The following is a 22,019-nucleotide window of genomic DNA, read 5'->3' as shown; positions in this document are numbered from 1 at the left end:
ACAGGGTACCAGGCAGAGGGCCTTCTTGGCGGTGGCACCCTCCCTGTGGAACGCCCTCTCATCAGATGTCAAGCAGATAAAGAACTCCACAACTTTTAGAAGACACCTGAAGGTAGCCCTGGATCAGGTAGTTTTTAATGTTTGATGTTTTATTATGTTTTTACCGTATTGACCTGATTATAAGTCTCACTCCTTCCCCCCCAAAAAAAATAAATTCAGACTGTGAAAAGTTAAAGTGCGGCTTAAATTTGTGACCTTACAAAAATGGGCTTTTACGATATCGCTGCTGAAACAGACATACCGCAAAATGCAACGGGTGCGGAATTTTTTTTCTTTTACCCCCTTGAATTTTAAAGGTACAGCTTATATTCGGGTGCGGCTTATATTCAGGCCAATACGGTATATGTGTGGGAAGCCGCCCAGAGTGGCTGTGGCAACCCGGCCAGATGGGTGGGGAACAACAACAACAACGACGAGACAGTTGATACTGTTTAAATGTATAGGACAGAAAGCCAAGCTTTAGGCACTTCCAAAGCATTGCATACGCCCAATGTGATTTTTAACCACCCCTACACCCACAAGAACAGCATGCTTGATCGGTGGGACACTGCAAACGGCTTCTGTTATTCCCAGGGGGGCACTTCCAAAAGTCCCACGGGACACAAGGAACCAGTAGCGTGGTTCCTTCGATTCAGACTAGAGGCAGTGCAATCATCAGCGGTGGAGCAAGCTGATCAGGCACTGGGCTAGGGCGTGTGCCCAGAGGCGGGGCCAGCCACTTGTGGGGGTGGGGTGAGCAAGGGCAGGACGCTCCGTGGGTCCTCCAAGGAGTCTGCCTGCCTCCTCCCACTCAGCTGCCCTACAGCTGAGGGGGAGGTGGTGGGCGGATCATCTGGGGCAGCGCGGAGCCTGCGGGAACCCAAGCCACTGCGTCACTCCCAGGAGTCACTCCCGCTGCAGGCCCTGCTGTGAGTCCAGCATTTTGTCACCCCCCCCCCCTCGGTGACACCCGGGTCAGACCACCCCCACCACACCTCCCTTCCTCTGCCCTTGGCAATCATGTACACACACATGCAGAACTAGGGGTCAACAGCCTAAACCTTAGCCTCTTTTACTCAAGGGGTTAGTAACACTGCTTGCAGTATTATTTCCTTCCAAGTAAGAATGTTAAGGAATGCAGTTTCCTAGACTGTTGGTCTAGGAAAAAAACAACAATTCAGAAGTATAGCCCACTGGGGGGTTTCCTTCCAAGACTACCGTAGATTCCGCTGTATCAGGCGACTGGGCGTATTAGATGACCCCCCAAAATTGGCAGCTGCCAATTTGGGGGTTCGTCTTATAAGCCCAGTCTTATACACTGGGCAGCAGCGGTGGGCGGGCTCTGTGCCGGGAGAAAGCCATACCCGGCGTATAAGATGACCCCCGACTTTTTAACCTATTTTCTGGGGTTTAAAAGTCGTCTTATACGACGGAATCTACAGTACTTGTAGAATTGCAGCCTTAACAAAGTGCAATCTTTTGCGCTTAGGTGTAAGCCAAGTGTGTTTAGGATTGACGCCTGAGACTGCAGTCCTGGTACAAAAGCAGCTTTCTCCCGCAGCCTTACCGTTCTCTTCGTGACCGTATTCCATCCCTGCAATGCTGCATCTTCGGAAAACCATTTTGTTCTCAGTGAGGGTTCCGGTCTTATCAGAGAAAATGTACTCAATCTGCCCAAGGTCTTCGGCAATATTCAGCGATCCACACCGGATCCCAGTGTCTGTCGGTTCATGGTACAAATCAAGATCATTCCGGATAAAATAGATTTGCCCCAATTTGACAAATTCAATGGAGACATAAAGAGAAATCGGGATCAAAACCTGTCAAGGCAAGAAGCGGATTTAGTATGGCTTGCTCACGAAGTCAGATCCTGCCCTCAACTGCACCAGAAAACGAACCCGAAATCCTAAAATGATGGGGGTGAGGTTGATCCAACAGGGATCACTGAGACTCGGCGGAATGAGACCCGTGACTGGAGTTGGCTAGCGGAAGGGTGTATCTTGCTAAAAATCAACAGAACGGAAGAGGAACAGTATGGCGTTATCAAAAATAAGTCACCCTAGACTAACCACATCTGCTGTTTCGATAGTTACTGGTTTGGCAGACCATGAGAAGGCCGTGGGCATAGTGTATCTTGATTTCAGCAAATCATTTGAGAAAGTCTGTCATGGGCTTGCCAAGATTAATGTTAGGTTAACTCACAGGCGGTTGTACAACTGCACCCAACTACTGCTTGTTAATAGCGCTACATTAACTTGGATAAAGGTCCCAAGTGAAGTGCCACAAGGTTCTGTAAGTGACTTGGAAAAGGATGTAATATCATCATCATCATCATAAATTTTATTTATACCCCGCCCTCCCCAGCCAAGACCGGGCTCAGGGCGGCTAACACCAGGTATAAAAACAATTGATTGAAATACAACTTAAAAACAAGATTAAAATAAAACATAAAAATGCAGCCTCATTTCAGTAGAAACGCAAATCAAAAACTTTTTTGGGGATGAAAACGTCAAGTCTTCACCAAGGCCAACTATCCAGACTGGTCCTACATGAGCCAGAAAAAAGCAAGGGAAGTCCCCAAATAGGAGTTCCATCACAGAAGGAGAAAGGAAAAGGGAAAGAGGGGGAGGGGATCAAGTTGATTCCAAGCCAAAGGCCAGGCGGAACAACTCTGTCTTACAGGCCCTGCGGAAAGAAATCAGATCCTGCAGATGTTTATCAGATCCTGTAGCCAGATGTTTATCAAATATGCAGCTGATACAAAGCTGGGACAACCAGCTTGGCAGTAGACAGAAGCAGGATTAAAATATGAACTCAAGACTGTTACCCAACTATGATGTAGGTGTTTCCCCACTAATGCGGGGGTTACATTCCCAGGTGGTACATGTAGACGTGAAATCACATACAGTGGGGAACACCGTCTAAAAAGCTTGTAAACATCATCAAAACCTCTGGGAACCCTTGAAAAACACTATTAAAAATGAGACTGAAAGGTTGGTGCAAATGCTCCTGGATTGGTAGTTGGTTTTTCTGCTCTATTCAGGCCGTTTTTGGCCTTTTTTGCAGTTAAAATAGATTGATTTAATTATTTCCCAGCACTGCACATATACGCGCGGGAGTCAAACACACGTAAGCGAGGAGACCTCTGTATATGCAAAGTCCTGAATTTTGCTACAATAGAACAACGAAAACAAGTAGAGAATGTACAAAAGATCTAGGCCAGGGATTACCATTGTGGTGTCATCCAGATGTTGTCGACTATGAAACTTATAGGTGATACAGCCATCATTCCTGCCCATTGGCCATGCTGCCTATGGCCAACAGCAGCTGTAGTCCACAACATCCCAAGGGCAGCCCATTGGCTAATCCTGATCTAAGCATCTCAGCCGATCATAGAATCATAGAATCATAGAATCATAGAGTTGGGATCCTAAGTTGACTATGAGCCACCCGTATAACATGAGTGCTGAAAAAACACTAATCCAATTTTTGGCTGCTTTTCCAGAAGCACAGGGCTCAGATCATAAGAGGCAGTAGTTCTGTTCTATTTATAATTATTATTACTTCTGTACTTCTCAGTTGCATCCAGAGTACTGCCTCTAGGTTCAGTGCGCCACATTTTAAGAAGGGGGCGGAGAAACAAGGGGGTGTCCAGAGGGTTGGATGGCCATATGTCAGGGAAGTTGCACCTTGCATTACAGATCCTGCACTGAGCAGGACTAGACAAGCTCCAATGTCCCTTCCAAAGTTCTACAATTCTTAAAAAAGAAGCAGCTCTGGAACACACCTACTAAATTAAAGTTACTTTGGCTTTCTAGTACGGTAGTATTAAAGAAAGCAGTACCAACCAAACCACGAACTTACCTGCAATAAAATTATCATTGTCCAGAACATAAAAAACGCTCCCATTGCTGGAGCAATTTGCTTCCCGCTACTATAGAGAGGTGGGTCTGGATGGGCACCTAGCCAAAACCCATGACCTTTTTAAAAAGAAGATAAAGAATCCATTAACAAAATCAAAACTATGAATGGCACTGCGTTCCCAACCTGGCTTCCCCAACCTGGTGCCTCCTCCAGAAGTTTTGGACAACTCTCGTCAGGCCCTGCTGATCTAGAGGGCACCAGGTTGGGGAACGCAGACAACAAAGTTATCAATCAGCTTCTAAACTGCCCTGGCTTTATATTTTAAAAATCATCTAAAAAATAAGCTGATGAAGGTTGCAATCCTATACATAAAAGTAAAGGTAAAGGTACCCCTGACCGTTAGGTCCAGTCGTGGACAACTCTGGGATTGGAGCCGGCATTTGTCCACAGACAGCTTCTGGGTCATGTGGCCAGAATGACTAAGCCGCTGCTGGCGAACCAGAGCAGCACTCAGAAATGCAGTTTACCTTCCCGCCGGAGCAGGACCTATTTATCTACTTGCACTTGACATGCTTTCGAACTGCTAGGTGGGCAGGAGCAGGGACCGAGCAACAGGAGCTCACCCCGTCACGGGGATTTGAACTGCCAACCTTCTAATCAGCAAGTCCTAGGCTCTGTGGTTTAGACCACAGCGCCACCCGCGTCCCTCAATCCTATACATGCTCCCTTGTTAAAAAAAACCTCACTAGATTCAGTATGACTTTTTTTCCTGAGCAAAAATGCCTCAGAGCACATGGTACTATTAAACTTGCTATACTTTCAGAAACCTATAACACATTCAGATGCTGTACATTTAAAGCAAACACCCCCCCCAAAAAAGAATCATGGGAATTGTAGTTTAGCCGTTCACATAGCTAGGATTCCTGGCACCCTTAATGTACTACAGTTCCCAGGGTTCTTTGGGGCAGAGCCATGCGCTTTAAATATACGATGTGGGTGAAAAATCAGGCAAGGCTTGTGCTATTCAGTTTATTTATACACCAGCAGAACAATAAAATAAGTATTCGAGATTTCAAAGCAGCTGCAGCTATATTTATATCATCTGATGCCTGGGGATAGCAGGAATCAAACCTGGGAGCTTCTACAGGCAAAACATGTGCTCTACGTTAAAATGGCAAATGAAGCCAGTGATAGTTTCATAGCAGCCCCATCTGCATTATACATTGAAAGCAGAATCAGGCATTCAGCAAAGAACCCTGGGAAATGTAGTTTGTTAAAGGTGATATGAGAGTTGTTAGGAGACCCTTATTCCCCTCACACAGCTGATTTCCTAGAGGTCCCTGGGAAGAGGGACTGGCTGTTAAACCACTGTGAGAACTGTAGTTGGGAACAGGGGCCTCCTAACAACTCTCAGGACCTTTAGCAAACTACAGTTCCCAGGATTCTTGGGGGGAAATCCGTGACTGTTAAAAGCAGTACAAGACTACTTCCAATGTATGGTGCGGATAAAGGTAAAGGGACCCCTGACCATTAGGTCCAGTCGTGGCCGACTCTGGGGTTGTGGCGTTCATCTTGCTTTATTGGCCAAGGGAGCCGGCGTACAGCTTCCAGGTCATGTGGCCAGCATGACTAAGTCGCTTCTGGTGAACCAGAGCAGTGCACGGAAACGCCGTTTACCTTCCCACCGGAGCTGTACCTATTTATCTACTTGCACTTTGACGTGCTTTCGAACTGCTAGGTTGGCAGGAGCAGGGACCGAGCAACAGGAGCTCACCCCGTCACGGGGATTCGAACCGCTGACCTTCTGATCGGCAAGTCCTAGGCTCTGTGGTTTAACCCACAGTGCCACCCATGTCCCATGGTGCGGATATGGCCAGTGTAAACCATACAACTAAAAACGGCACTTCAGAATAGAGCTCTCCATAAACGGGAGTCAAATAGAGGCCGCTTAGCATGCAGATTGAACCCCTATTGTCCCATCTGCAGTGTTGAAATAAGAATTGGTTGCCAGTCTGGTCAACTTCCGTGCATGGAATCCCAGTGGGGAGAGACGCCATTTTGCTTTTCACCTCAGGCAACGTAAGGTCTTGGGACCCCCCCCCCAAAAAAATGCTAAACTCCATTAGAAAAACCCTTAAAACATAGAGTCCTAAACAGACGTATAGAGAGAGAATATCCTATTTTGTAGAGTGTATCTTAACTCTTCACTTACCCACGGCCCCTATAGAGCACATCACAACTAGAAGCAGAACACACCAGATGATGTCTTTGTTTACGCTCTTCTCTAGCTTACTTCGCTTGTACCGAAGCCCTGTGTTGTTTAACATTGCCTTGGTTTCGTGACCTTTCGACAACACAAAACACGTCGGATCTTTTAATGCAAACTGAAACAATTAAAACTGTTCCCCGCCAAGGATAGACACTGGTTGTGATAACTTTTGCAAAGTTTGGCACCCGAGTCCCATGATGCTTACTAGATACAAATGGCCGCTTGGACTGGAGAAGGGTGGAGGAAATCCCAAGGGCCAAAATTCCTAACTTGGACGCCAGATGGAAGTTACACAGAGTCAGCATATAGCCAGCCAGGCATAAATCAAAGCTGCAGAAGGCCTGTGCTAGCTTAAGGAAGTAGTTTGAGTTAAATAATGGGCTGGGGAGGAAGTTGCTTCTGCAGCCAGTCAGACTGTGTCATCTGTGCCAGACTGAGTCCTTGGGCTTTCCAGTTGCCCATCGCTACTCCCATTTGACCAAGAAGTAAAACAAAAACCAAAACCTGGATGCTATGCAAATAGAGGCAGGCTCTGTTCCCAGTAGCTCCTTGGAAAGAGGGCATTTTTGTTTATGGTGCCCTAGTTGTCAAACACACACACACTCTCCAGGGAGGCTAGCCTAGAGCCTAAGACATTAACGTCTGTTACATGCCTGGCAAAATCCTTTTTATTTCCCAAGGATTAACAACTTTGCAGTTGTTGTTTTTTTAACCCACTATGCTAAAATTATAGCACTGTGCTTTTTATTGCTGTAAACTGTTTTATGGCTATGAAATGCCCAGGACATTTTGAACTGGAGGGGGGAACAGGAATGTTTTAAATATTGATCTTTATATAAAGAATTCTGTGGAACAACTGGGAGGAGGGGAAATTGATGTGAGGAGACACCGATTTTAGGAGCCTTTGCTATTTATTGGACCTCCCTTCCAACCTTCACTTGGCATCATAATGGATTAATCCTCTATATTTAACAGTTACACCCCTAGAATAGCCTTTATCGCACAAAGTATTAGGCTGCACCCAACCAAATCCTTAGAGCATTATTTTTATTATTACTTATTTTTTATTAAATTTGTGTCCCACCCTTCATCTGTAGATCACGGGGCGGTTTACGACATAAAATTACAAGATGAAAATCATAAAACACAGCAAAAATAAGAACGATGACGAACCAATAATCCACCCTCCCATTTAAAAAGGGCATCAGATATCAATCAGCCCCAAGGCCTGGAAGAAGAGGAACATTTTTGCCTGGTGCCTAAAGATATGCAATGAAGGCACCGGCCGAACCTCCTTGGGGAGAGCATTCAATGGGAGTAGAATCCCCTGAAATTCATTGGCATAAATTAGCTGTGTCTATCATTTCAATGGGTTTACTCTGAGTAACGTTGGGGGCAACCCTTTGTGTTTTGCCAGGGATGGCAATGAACGGCTTCATTTCTCAGGCCGTGCAAACCAGCGACATCTAGCCAGGGCACTGACCTGCGTACACCACAATGCCAACAACAACTGTTGTATTTCTGATGGTGCATCCTCTCATCAGCAAGTTGTTCTTGCTCAGGCCCACTCGTTCATTATCTGGGTGCTCCCTGTAAAGACAAATCCAGGTGTGATGGTTATTTGCCTCGAGACACTCAAGACGCACTCGTGTTCACAAAGGCTCTGCAAACACTGCCAACACCCACGGACAAGACATTCAAAAGAATATATCCTAGAGCAGTCTTTGACAACCTGGTGCCCTCTAGATGCTGTCAGGCTGCACCAGCTAGGGCTGATGGGACTTGCAGTCCAACCTGTGTCCGAAATTAGCCAGACGCCAGACATATTTTGCTTTCAACCACTTGCAACCAAGCTGAGATGCCTGGGTGCTAGGACATTGCCACCATCTGGGGATCATTGGATCTAGACTGTTTTCATCAACTGATACGCCACCTTGTAGAATTCTATCAGCTATAATTTATCTGCACAAACGGAATGAATTTCTGGAACCAAACGGCTTTTTCCTCTGCAGCCTGAGTGGAAGCAGAGACTGTTAAGATAAAGAGGTCAGAATACAAGAAAATATATGTGGACTGTCCCAGGATCAAGTGACTTTCCTTCTTTCAGTTCTCAAAGTTGTTAACCTAGTTCCAGGTTGCCATCTGAACTAGAACCAGAAGTTCAACTGAGAATCAATCACAGCCAGTCCCTCATTTGAAAAACAAGACTTTAGAGCTGTCTTGCCCTAAAACAGCAACTAAACATTCCGCTTTTGTGACTGCAACCTTGGTTTAAGGAGCCATTTGTTGCCTAGATTATATATCTGATTTTCAACGAATTTGGAAGGCACCAAGTTGGTGAAGGCTGTCCTGGAGCATCTTGCCTGCATTGTAAACATCTCCAAGTGAAGAGTCTTGGTGTGTTTGGGCTAGTGATTGAGGGGAAAGCCTGACAAGGGCACTTTCAGTGCAATCCTTCCTTGGTGTTTGAATTGTAATACAGTGGTACCTTGGTTCTCAAACATAATCCGTTCCAGAAGTCCGTTCGACTTCTAAAACATTTGAAAACCAAGGCGTGGCTTCCGATTGGTGCAGGCGCCCTGGAAACAATAGCTGACAACCGCATCCGACGTTCGGCTTCCGAAAAACGTTCCAAAACTGGAACACTTACTTCCTGGTTTTCGGCATTCGGGAGCCGAAATGTTCGAGTACCAAGGCGTTTGAGAACCAAGGTTCCACTGTAAATCAAATTCAATGGCATATGGTGTCAGGCCGTGACAGAAATACTTTGATAATGTAGCCTAATAATGTAAAGTTGCTAATAAGCTTTCCAACTTCAAGCTGGGAGCCTCCCTTGACTCTGAAGCCGAGGGCTTTCCATGGGACCAAGAGTTTGCATAGCTGGCAAACAAGATTTGCCAGGAAACCACTTTGACAAAGGAGTGAAGGCCCAAAAATTCATCCACGAAGGCAATTTGCTGTCAAGTCACATCCCATAACCATTTGTGCCTTCCACCCCAGTCACCTCTGCGAGGAGAATAATCAACAGCCAGAAAGTGGCTTGGTATGGCCTGGAGACTGCTAGCTGCTGCTCTTCACTTTAACACGAGTGCTATAATATTTTATCAAGCAGAGAGAGCAGACAGAGCTTACCCCAAATTACTTACATAAACCCCCGGAACCTGGTAAGATCATTGTTTGGCGCCTCACACTCTATCCTGCTTACGAAATTTTCCGGATCAACTTCAGTTTCCTAGATACAAATTGAGGGGGGGGGGAGAGAAGGGGGGAAATGGAGCTCAAACGTGGGATGCAGCAACTTCGTTAAAGTAATGAATTATCGCATCAATTCTTTGCATGCCTATCTAGGCTGGTTGGCATGACAACCTGAGGTAAAAATCCAGGTACTGCTAAATCTAGATTCTCAGAGACCTGAGCAGGTTCACAGGAAGGCCTGCTTTCCTGCTTATTGGCTGCATCCTAGGTAGAAAGAAAAAGTAAAACCCACTCTGAGGTGACTGAGAAGAGTCTCTTGAATGGCTGAAAAAAGGGCAGAAGTTGTTGTTACAGATCTCTGCCAGTGCTTACCAGAGGGAAAGAAAATGGCTCAGACAGACCCAAGGCCTCACTTGGTTTAATCAAGCCCCATATGCCACATAAATAAGAATTGGTTGGTTACTTTATGACATCGTGACAGAAATGTAACTGACAAATAAGCACTGAGAAGGGATAGAGATGTAAAATTTCCGGAAATTTTGAAGCCATGAGAAAAAAAAAAGTCCCCCCCCATAAAAAACAGAAATTTTGGAAAAACTGAAGGAAAAAAAGTTCAGTGTGGAGTAGTTTTACAAATTGTGTGAAACACAGGGTATATAAAAGTATCATGCTCACAATAAAACAGGTAACCACCCCCCTTTCCCTCAAAAGCAACAAAAAAAGCAAGAAACCATCAACATAAAAAATAATCAGATTTGCCCCTTAGCACCAACAGCAAATAAAGTTAAGGTCCACCTCAATATTTAAGCTCCATAGAAGGTCTACCCTTTGAGTAGTGCTTTTAAAAAAAGAGAGAAACAGAAGACACAACATATACATGCAGTTTATTGTATCTCATTTCCTTAACTACTGCTATCATTTTCCATTTCTTCTTCCTCTTCCTCTTTGTCATTTTTCTCATGGAATTCTAAAAAACGGGGGGAAAACCAGTGTCCCCCCCCCCCATTTTCCTGGTTTTTTTCCCAGGCCTTCCCATCTCTACTCAAGGACAGTCGGGGAAAAGCATGAGGCAATTTTTTTGCATGCCAGGCCCAGAAGTAACCAACATCCAGTTACTGAAGAGTAAGTTGCACTAAGGCTCAAACTCTGTTTAAAAAGGAAAAGGAGTGTGTTTTTTTAAATTGAATTTGTTATTATATATTATAAACCGCATGATGGTAAGAGAGCTTCTAAACAGTTTACAAAAATATACAACAGAACATTAAAATGATTGATAAAACACAGTTAAAAGCGAGTATTTAAGAGTATTCAAAATATGATTGAAGTCAGCAGTGGTGAAAAGGAAGTAAATCGCATGCAACTTCTATGTGTTCAGATGGGCTGGCCCTAACGAAAAGGTTTTGAGCAGTTGCTGGAAAGAGTACAGTGAGAGCACCAGCCTGGTGTCCATCGGCAAGGAGCTCCAAAGTGTGGGTGCTGGAAGGACTGGGGGGGACAGAAAAATTTGGGGGGGGGGACAGGTTGTGTTTTTTTCAAAGCGTTTTTTTTTCAGGAAAAAATGAAAAAAAAGTGTGCGGAATATTCAAACTATATCAAACTTCTTTTTTTTCAATTTTTCCGGGGAAAAACGGCTTTGGAAAAAAGACACCCCCCCCATTTTTTCCAGGTCCTCCCATCTCTAAGAAGGGAGAAGTTTTTATTTTTAAGGTAGAAGAGTCCACCTGTTAGTGACTCCTTTGACTATCTATCTAGTCATTGCATATGACTATTTATTACATTGTACTCTCCCCCCCCCAGTATATACAGTAGAATACTTCTCCCTCAGCCACTGTTCTCCCCTCTGTGAAACAGGATATATTAATAGTGCATATCATAATTGTAGGATAAATCACCTGCATGGAGAGCTTCTTATACAGCAAGAGAACTAATAATGAGGAACATTCTCAGCTGCGGTGAATGTCCAAATTGTGGTGAATGTCAACATTCACCAAGGTGTGTGTGCCTTTGTGTGTGTGTGCAGTGCTTTTTCTAGAAAAAAGAGGTGCCGGAACTCACCACGAACACCTCCCTTGTTCTCTTATAATGGTAATAATGGCAATGGCACCAACCTGACAGGTGCCGGAACTGACTTCTGGCTGAAAAAAAAGCCCTGTGTGTGTTTCTGGAATGACATTGTAAATCACAAGGGTTGATGCCAGAAGGAAGAAAATTGGTGTTGTTTTTCTGTGTGTGCTGGGGGGAGAGGTATCCTGGAGATAGAATGAGTAGAGCCAGGAGCCCGAAATCAGTACAAAGAGCACTGTCAAAAACTATTGAAGTTTATAGGATTCCCCCTGATATGGATTATACACAGACTTTCTCCCAAGAAGTGCCCATTTATACCTGCTCGCTAAATCCTCTCACAACCTGTCTCTGTTTCAGGTTGGTCTCTCCATCAAGGCTTGATGTTTCAATGTGACAGATCCCATCTCCATCACTAGTATATATCAGCACCATGTCAGCGGGAATCTCCTCATTACACACCAGTCGGATAAAATCGCCAACTTTAACATCTTTCCAGAACTTCTCGACATATGCCTTTTTATTTCTGGGGAGGAAAAAACAGGGGGCGGGGGTGGCAAGACCCATTTTTTAAAAAAATAAATGATAAAACAAAATAAAGGTAAAGGTAAAGGTACCCCTGCCCGAACGGGCCAGTCTTGACAGACTCTGGGGTTTGTGCGCCCATCTCACATCTATTGGCCGGGGGCCAGCGCTGTCCGCAGACACTTCCGGGTCACGTGGCCAGCGTGACAACGCTGCTCTGGTGAGCCAGAGCCGCACACGGAACGCCGTTTACCTTCCCGCTGGTAAGCGGTACCTATTTATCTACTTGCCCCCGGGGGTGCTTTCGAACTGCTAGGTGGGCAGGCGCTGGGACCGAGCAGCGGGAGCGCACCCCGCCGCGGGGATTCGAACCGCCGACCTTTCGATCGGCAAGCCCTAGGCGCTGAGGCTTTAGCCCACAGCGCCACCCGCGTCCCAAAACGAAATACAAAAAGCAATAAACCACCATGCATTTAAAAATCCATCCGTTTCTCAAGGAAGTAAACAAAAGCATTTATAAGGCAGTCAATTCAATTTTGACTTTACATGTACGTAGGAAAATCTGATATTAACAGTCACATCTAACTATGCATGTTCGGAGTATTTCCTGGTATAAAGAAATTCAAAAGTGTTAATGTTTTAAACCTTTTAAAATGAACTCTGGATTGCCTGTAGCTTGCACACAATAGAGTTTCATTTAGGTAAGGCTCTGACCATGTGTAGCCGCAGGGGTCAGCAAACTTTTTCAGCAGGGGGGCGGTCCACTGTCCCTCAGACCTTGGGGGGGGGCTGGACTGTATTTTGAAGGGGGGGGGGAAATGAACGAATTCCTATGCCCCACAAATAACCCAGAGCTGCATTTTAAATAAAAGGACGCATTCTACTCATGTAAAAACACGCTGATTCCTGGACAGTTTGCAGGCTGGATTTAAAAGGCGATTGGGCCAGATCCGGCCCCCGGGCCTTAGTTTGCCTACCCATGGTGTAGAGTCTGTGTGTGTGTTTCAGTAGCATTGCTGTGACACTTGACTCCCTCTTGACATTAACTACCTCTGCAATCCACACAAAAGTCACTGTTGTGAATACATGGTGGTATATACAGAGTTCGATGTACATGGCTGCATTCGAACGAGGCAGGCACCTCAAATTTCGCCATGTGAGATTACAACACAACTCCTGCAATTCTCCAAACTAACAGGATTTTTCTGGAAACAACTAACGCAGAAATGAGTGCTAAACTTCTGCGAGATACCGCTAGATTTCCCCAAGTGGCTTTTACATAATAAAATGTGTAAATTAGCAGGTAAGGAAACATTGAGAAAGCAGACGAATGTGCCGCAACACTCCCCCCATTAAAAACATCTCTGGTCCCTTACAGGAGGCCTCGCTCAAGGTCACCCTCTACTGGCAACTAGACACCAGTCAAGCTGGCAAAAAAATTATCCCTCCCTCCCTCTGCTTTTGATTGATGTTAGAAGGCCTGTGGAAAACTTGGTTCATTTATTCACGTTTGGTGGGAATGCCCCCATGTTGAAAAACTTTTGGAACGGAGCATTCCCCTTTAGATCCAGTAAACACTTAATGGTAAATTTACCTGGAAATTCTGAAACTGTCTATCTCAAGTATCTTCTTGAAGATAAGACAAATGATATTACCCTGGCCATAGCCAAATTTCTCTCAGAAGTACTAAGAATTCGAAATCAACGTGCTCCGGATAAATCCACATAATGACCATATTGTAATCTTTTATTGTATTCCTGCTGTATTTTGCTTTCGAAACTGCCTTGGTGGGTCTTTGGACCCTAATAAAGAATATATCTATGTCCATTACATCCACAATCACAGGCCAACCCCTTCCTCCAAATCCTGCCTTGGCCCTGCTATCTTTGGACATAGACTTGGGCTCCACCACAGAGAACTAGTAGACTTCTTACTGACCGTAACACAATTAGGGATAGCTCAATAATGGAGGAACCAGAATGAAATACCCCTGAACATATGGGGAAATAATATCTGGGATACAGCAATGTTTGAGCGTCTCGCCAGACACGGAAGAACAATTATAGAAGCATAACGAACAGAGACATTTTCCAAGAAATGTGGACCCCTTTCACATTCAATTGATTTCAAGGGCAACTCTACCCACAGGACTTGGGTTATGAATGAATGAATGAATGAATGAATGGATTTATTTTGGTCACTGACCAGATGGTGCTATGTTTCAGTGTTATGTGCTTTTTTAAAACCTTATGTGCTAACTTTTAAATGACTGGCCTATCTGACAATTAGATGTCTATCCCTCACAACGGTCTACTGAAGTGTTTTTTTAAAAAACACCTTTGCTTTTATTTTTCAAACTTTTAAAAATGATTTTGCTGTATGGTTTTATGTATTTATATTGTTGTAAACCGCTGCAATACATTTCTACAATACAGCGGTATATAGTTATTTTAAATAAATAAATAATCAAAACCACTTGAGCTCCTGTAGTTTGAATGCTGGAGAGTTTCTCGTCCTATTTTTATTATGTAGCAATAAAGGGCAATTGCATTTGAGAGACCTGCTCCTTCCAGATTTGATTTTCCTGATACCCCAAACGCAACAACTTGCTTAGAAATTGCATGCCACCGATCTGTCAACTAGAACTTGGCATTTGTCAGCATCATGGAAATAATATGTAAACAAGACGGAAAGCATGTTAATTATACTTAACTAGAATATGGAAACTAGCTGAGACCCAAAGGCTCGTGGTATATTTGTTTGTTTTTTAAAAGAGGATAGAGCAACCATTGCACAAACAAACAAACAACAGTTTTTTCCCCTTGGGGCCAAAAATCTGTATCAGCAAACATTCAGCAGACTACAAGCCTAAAAGGAGAGGCCACAAAGGACAGAGGACATACACTTTTTTGTATTTTCCTGCTTCCCCAAATGCAAGGGAATCAAAAGCAGAGGAAAGGAGGATGGAGGAGCAGCACAGTCTAAAAATATTTAGTACAAGTCAGTTGCCTACTTCCTTTCCTAGATGGTTATCACTGGTTTTCTAAGAGGACATAAAAATCAATGTGCAAAATCGATACAGCAGTATAGGTACAAAACACACTAAAGCTGCATTCATGTCTGCCAAGAGCCTCTTGCCTCCCAAAACAATACCGTTAAACTGTAATTACCACTTTTAAGCAGCGCACATTTCCTAAAACGGATAATGAGTTCAAGGCCTTATCAAGAGCTCAATCTGAAAATATTTTAAATTCAGTTTGCACACAGCCAATGTTACGCATGTCAATATATTCTCAAAGGCCAAATCTTGGCTTGAAATGTGCAAAGCCAGTATGAAGGGGAATCAAGGGGGCTGGTATCTGTGGCGCCCTCCATACCTGGCTGGTATTTCTGCATTTTGCAGCCCACTGTGAGAGAGAGCTGGATCTGATGCAATGTGTGTCCCCACCCCACCCCAGTGTGAAGGCAGGTTCATTATCGTCTGGGAAATGTAGTACAGCACAATCATCTATAAAGAGCCAATTACCAGTTGCTTCAACATATAGCCAATCTAAATTAGGTCTCCTCAGAAGCAGATTGGGATTCAAGCCCTTTAACTGCAGCAAGGTGGGGAGCTAGTCAATGGCCGTTGTGGCATATCAGCTTAAGCACAGGAGGAGAACGCGAGCACCGTTTCATTCTCTTCCCCCCATCCCCAAACAGGAAAAGCTGCCTATACTTTCCCTACAACTATTCACATTGCTAGGGATGTGGGTGGCACTGTGGGTTAAACCACAGAGCCTAGGACTTGCCGATCAGAAGGTCAGCGGTTCAAATCCCCACGACGGGGTGAGCTCCCGTTGCTTGGTCCATGTTCCTGCCAACCTAGCAGTTCAAAAGCACCCCAAAAAGTCCAAGTAGATAAATAGGTACCACTGCGGCGGGAAGGTAAACAGCGTTTCCGTGCACTGCTGGTTCGCCAGAAGCAGCTTAGTCAAGCTGGCCACATGACCCAGAAGTTGTACGCCAGCTCCCTCAGCCAATAGAGCGAGATGAGCGTCGCAACCCTAGAGTCGGCCACGACTGCACCTAATGGTCAGGGGTCCCCTTTACCTTTTAGTCACATTTTTAACCTGCCAAACCTTAAAAGTCTTGGAACCAGCTTTCATGAAAGACTGCCTTCCTCTATACAATGGTACCTCGGGTTACATACGCTTCAGGTTACAGACTCTGCTAACCGAGAAATAGTACCTCGGGTTAAGAACTTTGCTTCAGGATGAGAACAGAAATCGTGCTCCGGCGGCACAGCAGCAGCGGGAGGCCCCATTAGCTAAAGTGGTGCTTCAGGTTAAGAACAGTTTCAGATTAAGAATGGACCTCTGGAACGAATTAAGTACAGTGGTGCCCCGCAAGACGGAAAACTCGCTAGACGAAAGAGTTTTCCGTTTTGGAGGTGCTTTGCAAAACAAATTTCCTATGGGCTTGCTTCGCAAGACGACAATGTCTTGCGAGTTCCTGCTGGTTTTTTCCCCCTCCCCCCCTTTTTCTAAGCCGCTAAGCCGCTTATCAGCTGATCCTATCAGCAGATAAGCCGCTAAAAGCCGCTAATAGCGCTAATCCGTCAATGGGCTTGCTTCGCAAGACGAAAAAACCGCTAGACAAAGAGAATCACAGAACGGATTCTTTTCGTCTTGCGAGGCACCACTGTACTTAACCAGAGGTACCACTGTATAATCCTACCCAAGAACTGGGATCTCCTACAGAGGCCTCTCTTGTTGTATGTCCAGATAAATTACAAGGCGACCATAGAATAATAGAAACGTAGAGTTGGAAGGGACCATGAGGGTCATCAAGTTCCTGGAGTCCAAAACACCTGGAGGGCAGCAGACTGGGATAGGACGGCTTATGGCAAACACCAGCAGCTGCACGCCCCACGCACAATCACTCATATACCACCCATGGTAGACAGGACTGAAAACCACAAAGAGACACAAAAGGAGCCACAGGGTATCACCCTGCACCGAGGAGGGTGGGCGGCAGCATCGCCACCCATTCTCCTGCTCCCCGTCCCTGGGTCAGGCCCGACCCGAGGGTGGAGCTGTGGCCAGGCATGAGTGCCGCTCCTTCTCGCTCGGAGCCAGGCTTCGATGAAGGAGCCTGCAGTGGGGGTGCCTGTTTGCACCTCCGCACAAAATTGTGCCCGGGACCACGGTCCCCCCCCCCACACACTATGCCTCTGACTGCACCCATCAATTGTGCGATGTAATCCACTGGGAGCAGTCAAGTACAACATTCCTTCTTTTGCTAGAGTGGCCATGCAGGGGATGTTGGTGCAGTCACTTGAACTTCCTGTTCCTCCTGGCCTGGAGCATCCTTCCTTGCATGTGACTAGTAGGTGGGCGTGACCTTTCCAGACCTGGTAAAAGGCGAAGTCACGCAGCCACCTTCTTCGCTTTGATCTTTTTTTCGTCCAGCGAACTTCCTGTTTCACCTGGACAGTACTGCTGGCTGCCTTCCCGCCGGAGCAGTCCCCCAGGTTATCTCCCATATGGGGTGAACCTGTTTGTAACACACTGTGCTCTGCCTGATCGTGAGTAAAACTCCTTTTTGTTACTTACGAATAAGACTGTTGTGTCTTTATTCTTTTAGGATGGATTCAGGGGTCTTACCAGGAATAATAGAACATATCTCAATCTGGGCAAGCCAAATTGAATTGCTTCTTGTTTTAAGAGACTCACACGGGTTTGCAACCAGCTTTCTGCTGCGTAAAAGGAGGATGCACTCTGCTAAGTAAAGAAGCTTGCTAACGCGAGTTAGGGAGGGAGGATAATATTAATCAATATATCCTCTCCTGCCACCCTCAACATTTCCACATCAATCTCCCAACACAGGTCATCTACCAGGGGGGCCAATGCAGTTTCAGCCTCAAAACTGGACTGGAAGCCAGGTTGAAATGGATCTAATTATTCAGCGTCATATTTATATTTGTCAAAGGCAATGGTAATATTATTTCTGGTTTACTTACCTACAATAGACTTGAGTCACTATATTGTTTATTTTTTTGTCCAACTGGTATTTTGCGTAATCCTCGACACCATCTTTCACAGCAATAATTGTGAGAACCACAATGAGAGGGATCATGGTGATTTCTTTCCTGAAAGCTTCCACCACTGGAACCCAGTTCAGCAGAACTATAAATAAGAAATATAAATTGGCAGCTCTGGAAAACACAAACACAACAACCCACAGGATGTTAGTGTCAGCCACTGAAGCGAGTGTAAAAAAAAAAAAAAGTGTCTGGAGCTTGATATGACACACCTAAGTGAGTAGCAGTTGACTTCAGATTAGTATTCAGCTCATTAAGAATGGTAAATTGATATTATAGCAAACTATGGGCATGCATGTTATGACTAGGCATTCACTTCATGGGACTAATGACAGAAAAGATCCCACAACACTAGAGTAAAATCAGAAAACGTTTCTTGATTAATCAAAGCAACATTACAAACAACCACAAAATGCAAACCTTCTCCCACAACCATTATGCTTCCAAATCACCTTTTCTGTTTTCTCTTTTCGGTTTTATTATGTTTAAAATTACAGTCCAAACCTAAGGCTTCCTACATCAGGACATAGGTGCTTAGGACAGGGTATACCAGGGTTAGCCAACCAGGTGCCTTCCAAATCTTCTTGACTATGGTTCTCACCTGCCCCTACCTAGCATGATCAATGACCAGGAATGATGAGAGTTGTGGTCCACCACATTGACTACACCCGGGGGTACATCAACAGTTACATTAAATTCAAAACGTGACATTATGCCAGTATCTCATGCAACTAAACTATCGCAAATGTTGACCACGAGGGTGCCAATTATTACGTATTCAAAGGGGCCAGCAGATTATTTGGAACTATCTGTCCCCAAAATTATCTAGTAATTCATTACTGTTCATTACTGTAACAAACTACCATTGCTTTCACTCTGAATGTTGCAAACAATACTATCTAATTATCCTTTAATTTCACAACTGCGCACGTTACCTGTGAAACTGTTCGAATATGTTCTTCGGTACAAAGTTCCAAAGTCGGTACTTTGTAGTCCGTATTCTGTTGTTTTGATACAGGTGGGATACTTTTTCGTATTCTTCCTTAAAATGCTCCAGACATGGTATAACGATCCTGTGTTTACTGATGGTCTTGGCTGGCTGCTGGAAGGTGACATCATTATTGCCTTCTGCAGAAACCATGCGCTGCCATTTGCACCTGGCCCACTGAAGTGACTCTTCCATGTTCTCGTGAAAACCAAGTCGTGTCCTTTACTTTGCAGCATGTTAGGATAAAAAGAGAGAGTTGCAGAATAAGCTGGGTGAAGTTGAAATGCACATTACAAGCGACAACAAATTGCTGTTTTGTGTTGAGAAACACCCAATTCATCCAAAGCCAGTTTTTAACTTTATGATAACAAATTAACACTGAAGTGTACAGTGGTGCCCCGCAAGACGAATGCCTCGCAAGACGAAAAACTCGCTAGACGAAAGAGTTTTCCGTTTTGGAGGTGCTTCGCAAAACGAATCTCCTATGGGCTTGCTTCGCAAGACGAAAATGTCTTGCGAGTTCCTGCGGGGTTTTTCCCCTCCCCCCCTTTTTCTAAGTCGCTAAGCCACTTATCAGCTGATCCGATAAGCCGCTAAAAGCCGCTAATCCGTCAATGGGCTTGCTTCGCAAGACGAAAAAACCGCTAGACGAAGAGAATCACAGAACGGATTCTTTTTGTCTTGCGAGGCACCACTGTAATTTTAGATGATGATGGTGATTATTATTCTATTAATTTATGCCCCACTCATCTGGATTGGCTTGCAGCCCATATAAAACCATAATAAAGATACTAACCATTTAAGAGACCAGAAATCATTGATTAAATGGCACAATGACATTACAGAGCTATTTTTTGGGATGGGTTTGTTATAAAAGAAAAGCCAAAGTCTTTGTGCAAGATAATAATAATAATAATAATAATAATAATAATAATAATAATAATAAATTTTATTTATATCCCGCCCTCCCCAGCCGAAGCCGGGCTCAGGGCGGCTAACAACACTAAAATAGTGCAACATTATAAAAAAAGATATTTTTTTCAAAATGTGCCCCCTTCTGTGTTTGACTGGAGAGCTCTATGTATTAATAGGCAAGATACTCTCTCGGCCTATTATCTGCCAACACCCCTACTGACCTCTCACTCAACACATCCCCCTTTCCCTGCAGGAACAGACACAACCTGCTTCTTCCACCAACTAGCAGGTTAGATAGCCTACCAAGAAATCCTTCTTTCCTTGTAGCCCGTGGCTTGACAACTGCTGAAATAAAAAAAAGAGAGAAGTCAGCTGTGCAACCTACTTTTCCAGCATCTATCTTTGTGTGCACAGATTACAGAGCCTACCCAATATTGCTAGAACTGGAGTGGGTGAACCATAAGTAAAGGGACTCCTGACTGTTAGGTCCAGTTGTGGCCAACTCTGGGGTTGTGCGCTCATCTCGCTTTACTGGCCGAGGGAGCCGGCGTACAGCTTCCGGGTCATGTGGCCAGCATGACTAAGCCGCTTCTGGCGAACCAGAGCAGCGCACAGAAATGCCGTTTACCTTCCTGCCGGAGCGGTGCCTATTTATCTACGTGCACTTTGACATGCTTTTGAACTACTAGGTTGGCAGGAGCTGGGACCGAGCAACGGGAGCTCACCCCGTCGCGGGGATTTGAACCGCCAACCTTCTGATTGGCAAGCCCTAGGCTCTGTGGTTTAACCCACAGCGCCACCCGTGTCCCGCATGGGTGAGCTATAACCATACATGTATCTGAGAGCTCCATCACACATTAGCACTTCACCGCAAGCAGGCGCCACTGCATACTTCACTTAGGATAATCTAGCAAACCTGCTTGCCCTTAGGTTCTGCATGTGGCTGTGTTCCTGCTTAGGTATACCCAGCCTGGATACTGGGAGGATGCAAAGGGTGACTGGACCGCTGGATCGTCCTATGCAAAGCATGGAAAGGGCTTTGCTTGACATAACTGGCTGCAATAAAATGTGCAGGCCAAAGTCAATGCTCAATTAGTCCAAGGGTAGTGCTGAAGGGTCCTGCTCAGCTCCTATCGGATTGCGTCCAACTTCACAGGGTTGTTGTGAGAATGAAGGAGATGGAAAAAACTGTTAATGGCCATGAACCATTAGAAAAATGTAGGAAATAAATAATACCTAGGATGTATAAATAAATAATACCTAGGATGTATAAATAAATAATACCTAGGAAATGTATTATTACACCCAGACTTTTCTCTCTTCTTCTTCTTCTTTGCAAAGTTATTTCCTGTTTTTTTTATTTACCCGGTTTGGCTTTTTCCGATACAAAAACAGTGGCAAATGGGGATTTGCTTCCCTACTGCAGAATATATCCTACCCGCTATAGTCCCCATGATGAGGTATTGTAATATGTTCGCTTCTGCAGTTGTTCCGATAGCCTGCAGATATAGCACTAAAGACACCTGGCTTCGAAGCCAGCTCTGGATAGCACCACGGTTAAAGCTGTGTGAGCCTAAGCTGATAACAGCATTTTGAAAGGAAAAGCCATTTAAACTCACAGCTGGTCACCCAAATCCATGAGTCAGCATCAATGCAAGGAGCTGCTGTTAAGGGAGAGATGATAACATTGTGCCCCAGGCGCACTATCTGTGAAATGTGCACCAAGATCATGTTACCTAAGGAACTTTTCTCAATGAACTGGGGAGCGGGGGCGGGAAGAGGCATAACAAAGTGCTGGCAGTCATGACACCTTTAGAAGGCCAAAGCCACAATGGAAATGTGGTCTTAACTGAGCTACTCCAGCTTAACCACTGTGGGCGACTAGGCATCCGGTGAATGAAACCTCGCCATTAGTTCAGCTCACTGAATCCACACCACAGACTGTTCAGGCCTAGTTTTGACTGAGATAAAGAAGGCAGTGGGGAAAGTCATTTATAATACTAATACTAATACTTTATTATTTATACCCCGCCCATCTGGCTGGGTTTCCCCAGCCACTGTGGGCGGCTCCCAAGATA

The 22,019-nt window shown here is 44.8% G+C and overlaps 1 protein-coding gene across 23 annotated transcripts in view; it reads right to left on the bottom strand.

The window, feature by feature from the left end:
- The window catches only part of ATP10D (ATPase phospholipid transporting 10D (putative)), a 68,129-nt gene that overhangs the window by 32,656 nt on the left and 13,454 nt on the right, over nt 1-22,019 (bottom strand). For 3 of the 23 annotated variants that reach the window (XR_014223509.1, XM_082238023.1, XM_082238043.1), the window contains exons 2-10: nt 20,245-20,286; nt 18,974-19,246; nt 17,958-18,123; nt 11,750-11,954; nt 9,319-9,404; nt 7,656-7,762; nt 6,116-6,247; nt 3,904-4,019; nt 1,607-1,859 (exon numbers count right to left, since the gene is read on the bottom strand). Coding sequence is in view for 22 of the 23 variants with exons in the window: in XM_082238023.1 (XP_082094149.1) it covers nt 1,607-1,859; nt 3,904-4,019; nt 6,116-6,247; nt 7,656-7,762; nt 9,319-9,404; nt 11,750-11,954; nt 17,958-18,123; nt 18,974-19,246; nt 20,245-20,286 (1,380 nt within the window). In the remaining variant the exon portion in view is untranslated. Of the gene's footprint in view, nt 1-1,606; nt 1,860-3,903; nt 4,020-6,115; nt 6,248-7,655; nt 7,763-9,318; nt 9,405-11,749; nt 11,955-17,957; nt 18,153-18,973; nt 19,252-20,244; nt 20,287-22,019 lie in introns of all 23 variants that reach the window. The other 20 variants (XM_082238030.1, XM_082238044.1, XM_082238029.1 and 17 more) reach the window with 11 other exon arrangements.

Source organism: Podarcis vaucheri, assembly GCF_965113315.1.
Source record: "Podarcis vaucheri genome assembly, chromosome: 9".
NCBI classification, from domain to species: domain Eukaryota; kingdom Metazoa; phylum Chordata; class Lepidosauria; order Squamata; family Lacertidae; genus Podarcis; species Podarcis vaucheri.
The sequence above is the reverse complement of the archived record's forward strand: the minus strand, read 5'-3'. Positions and strand labels throughout refer to the sequence as shown.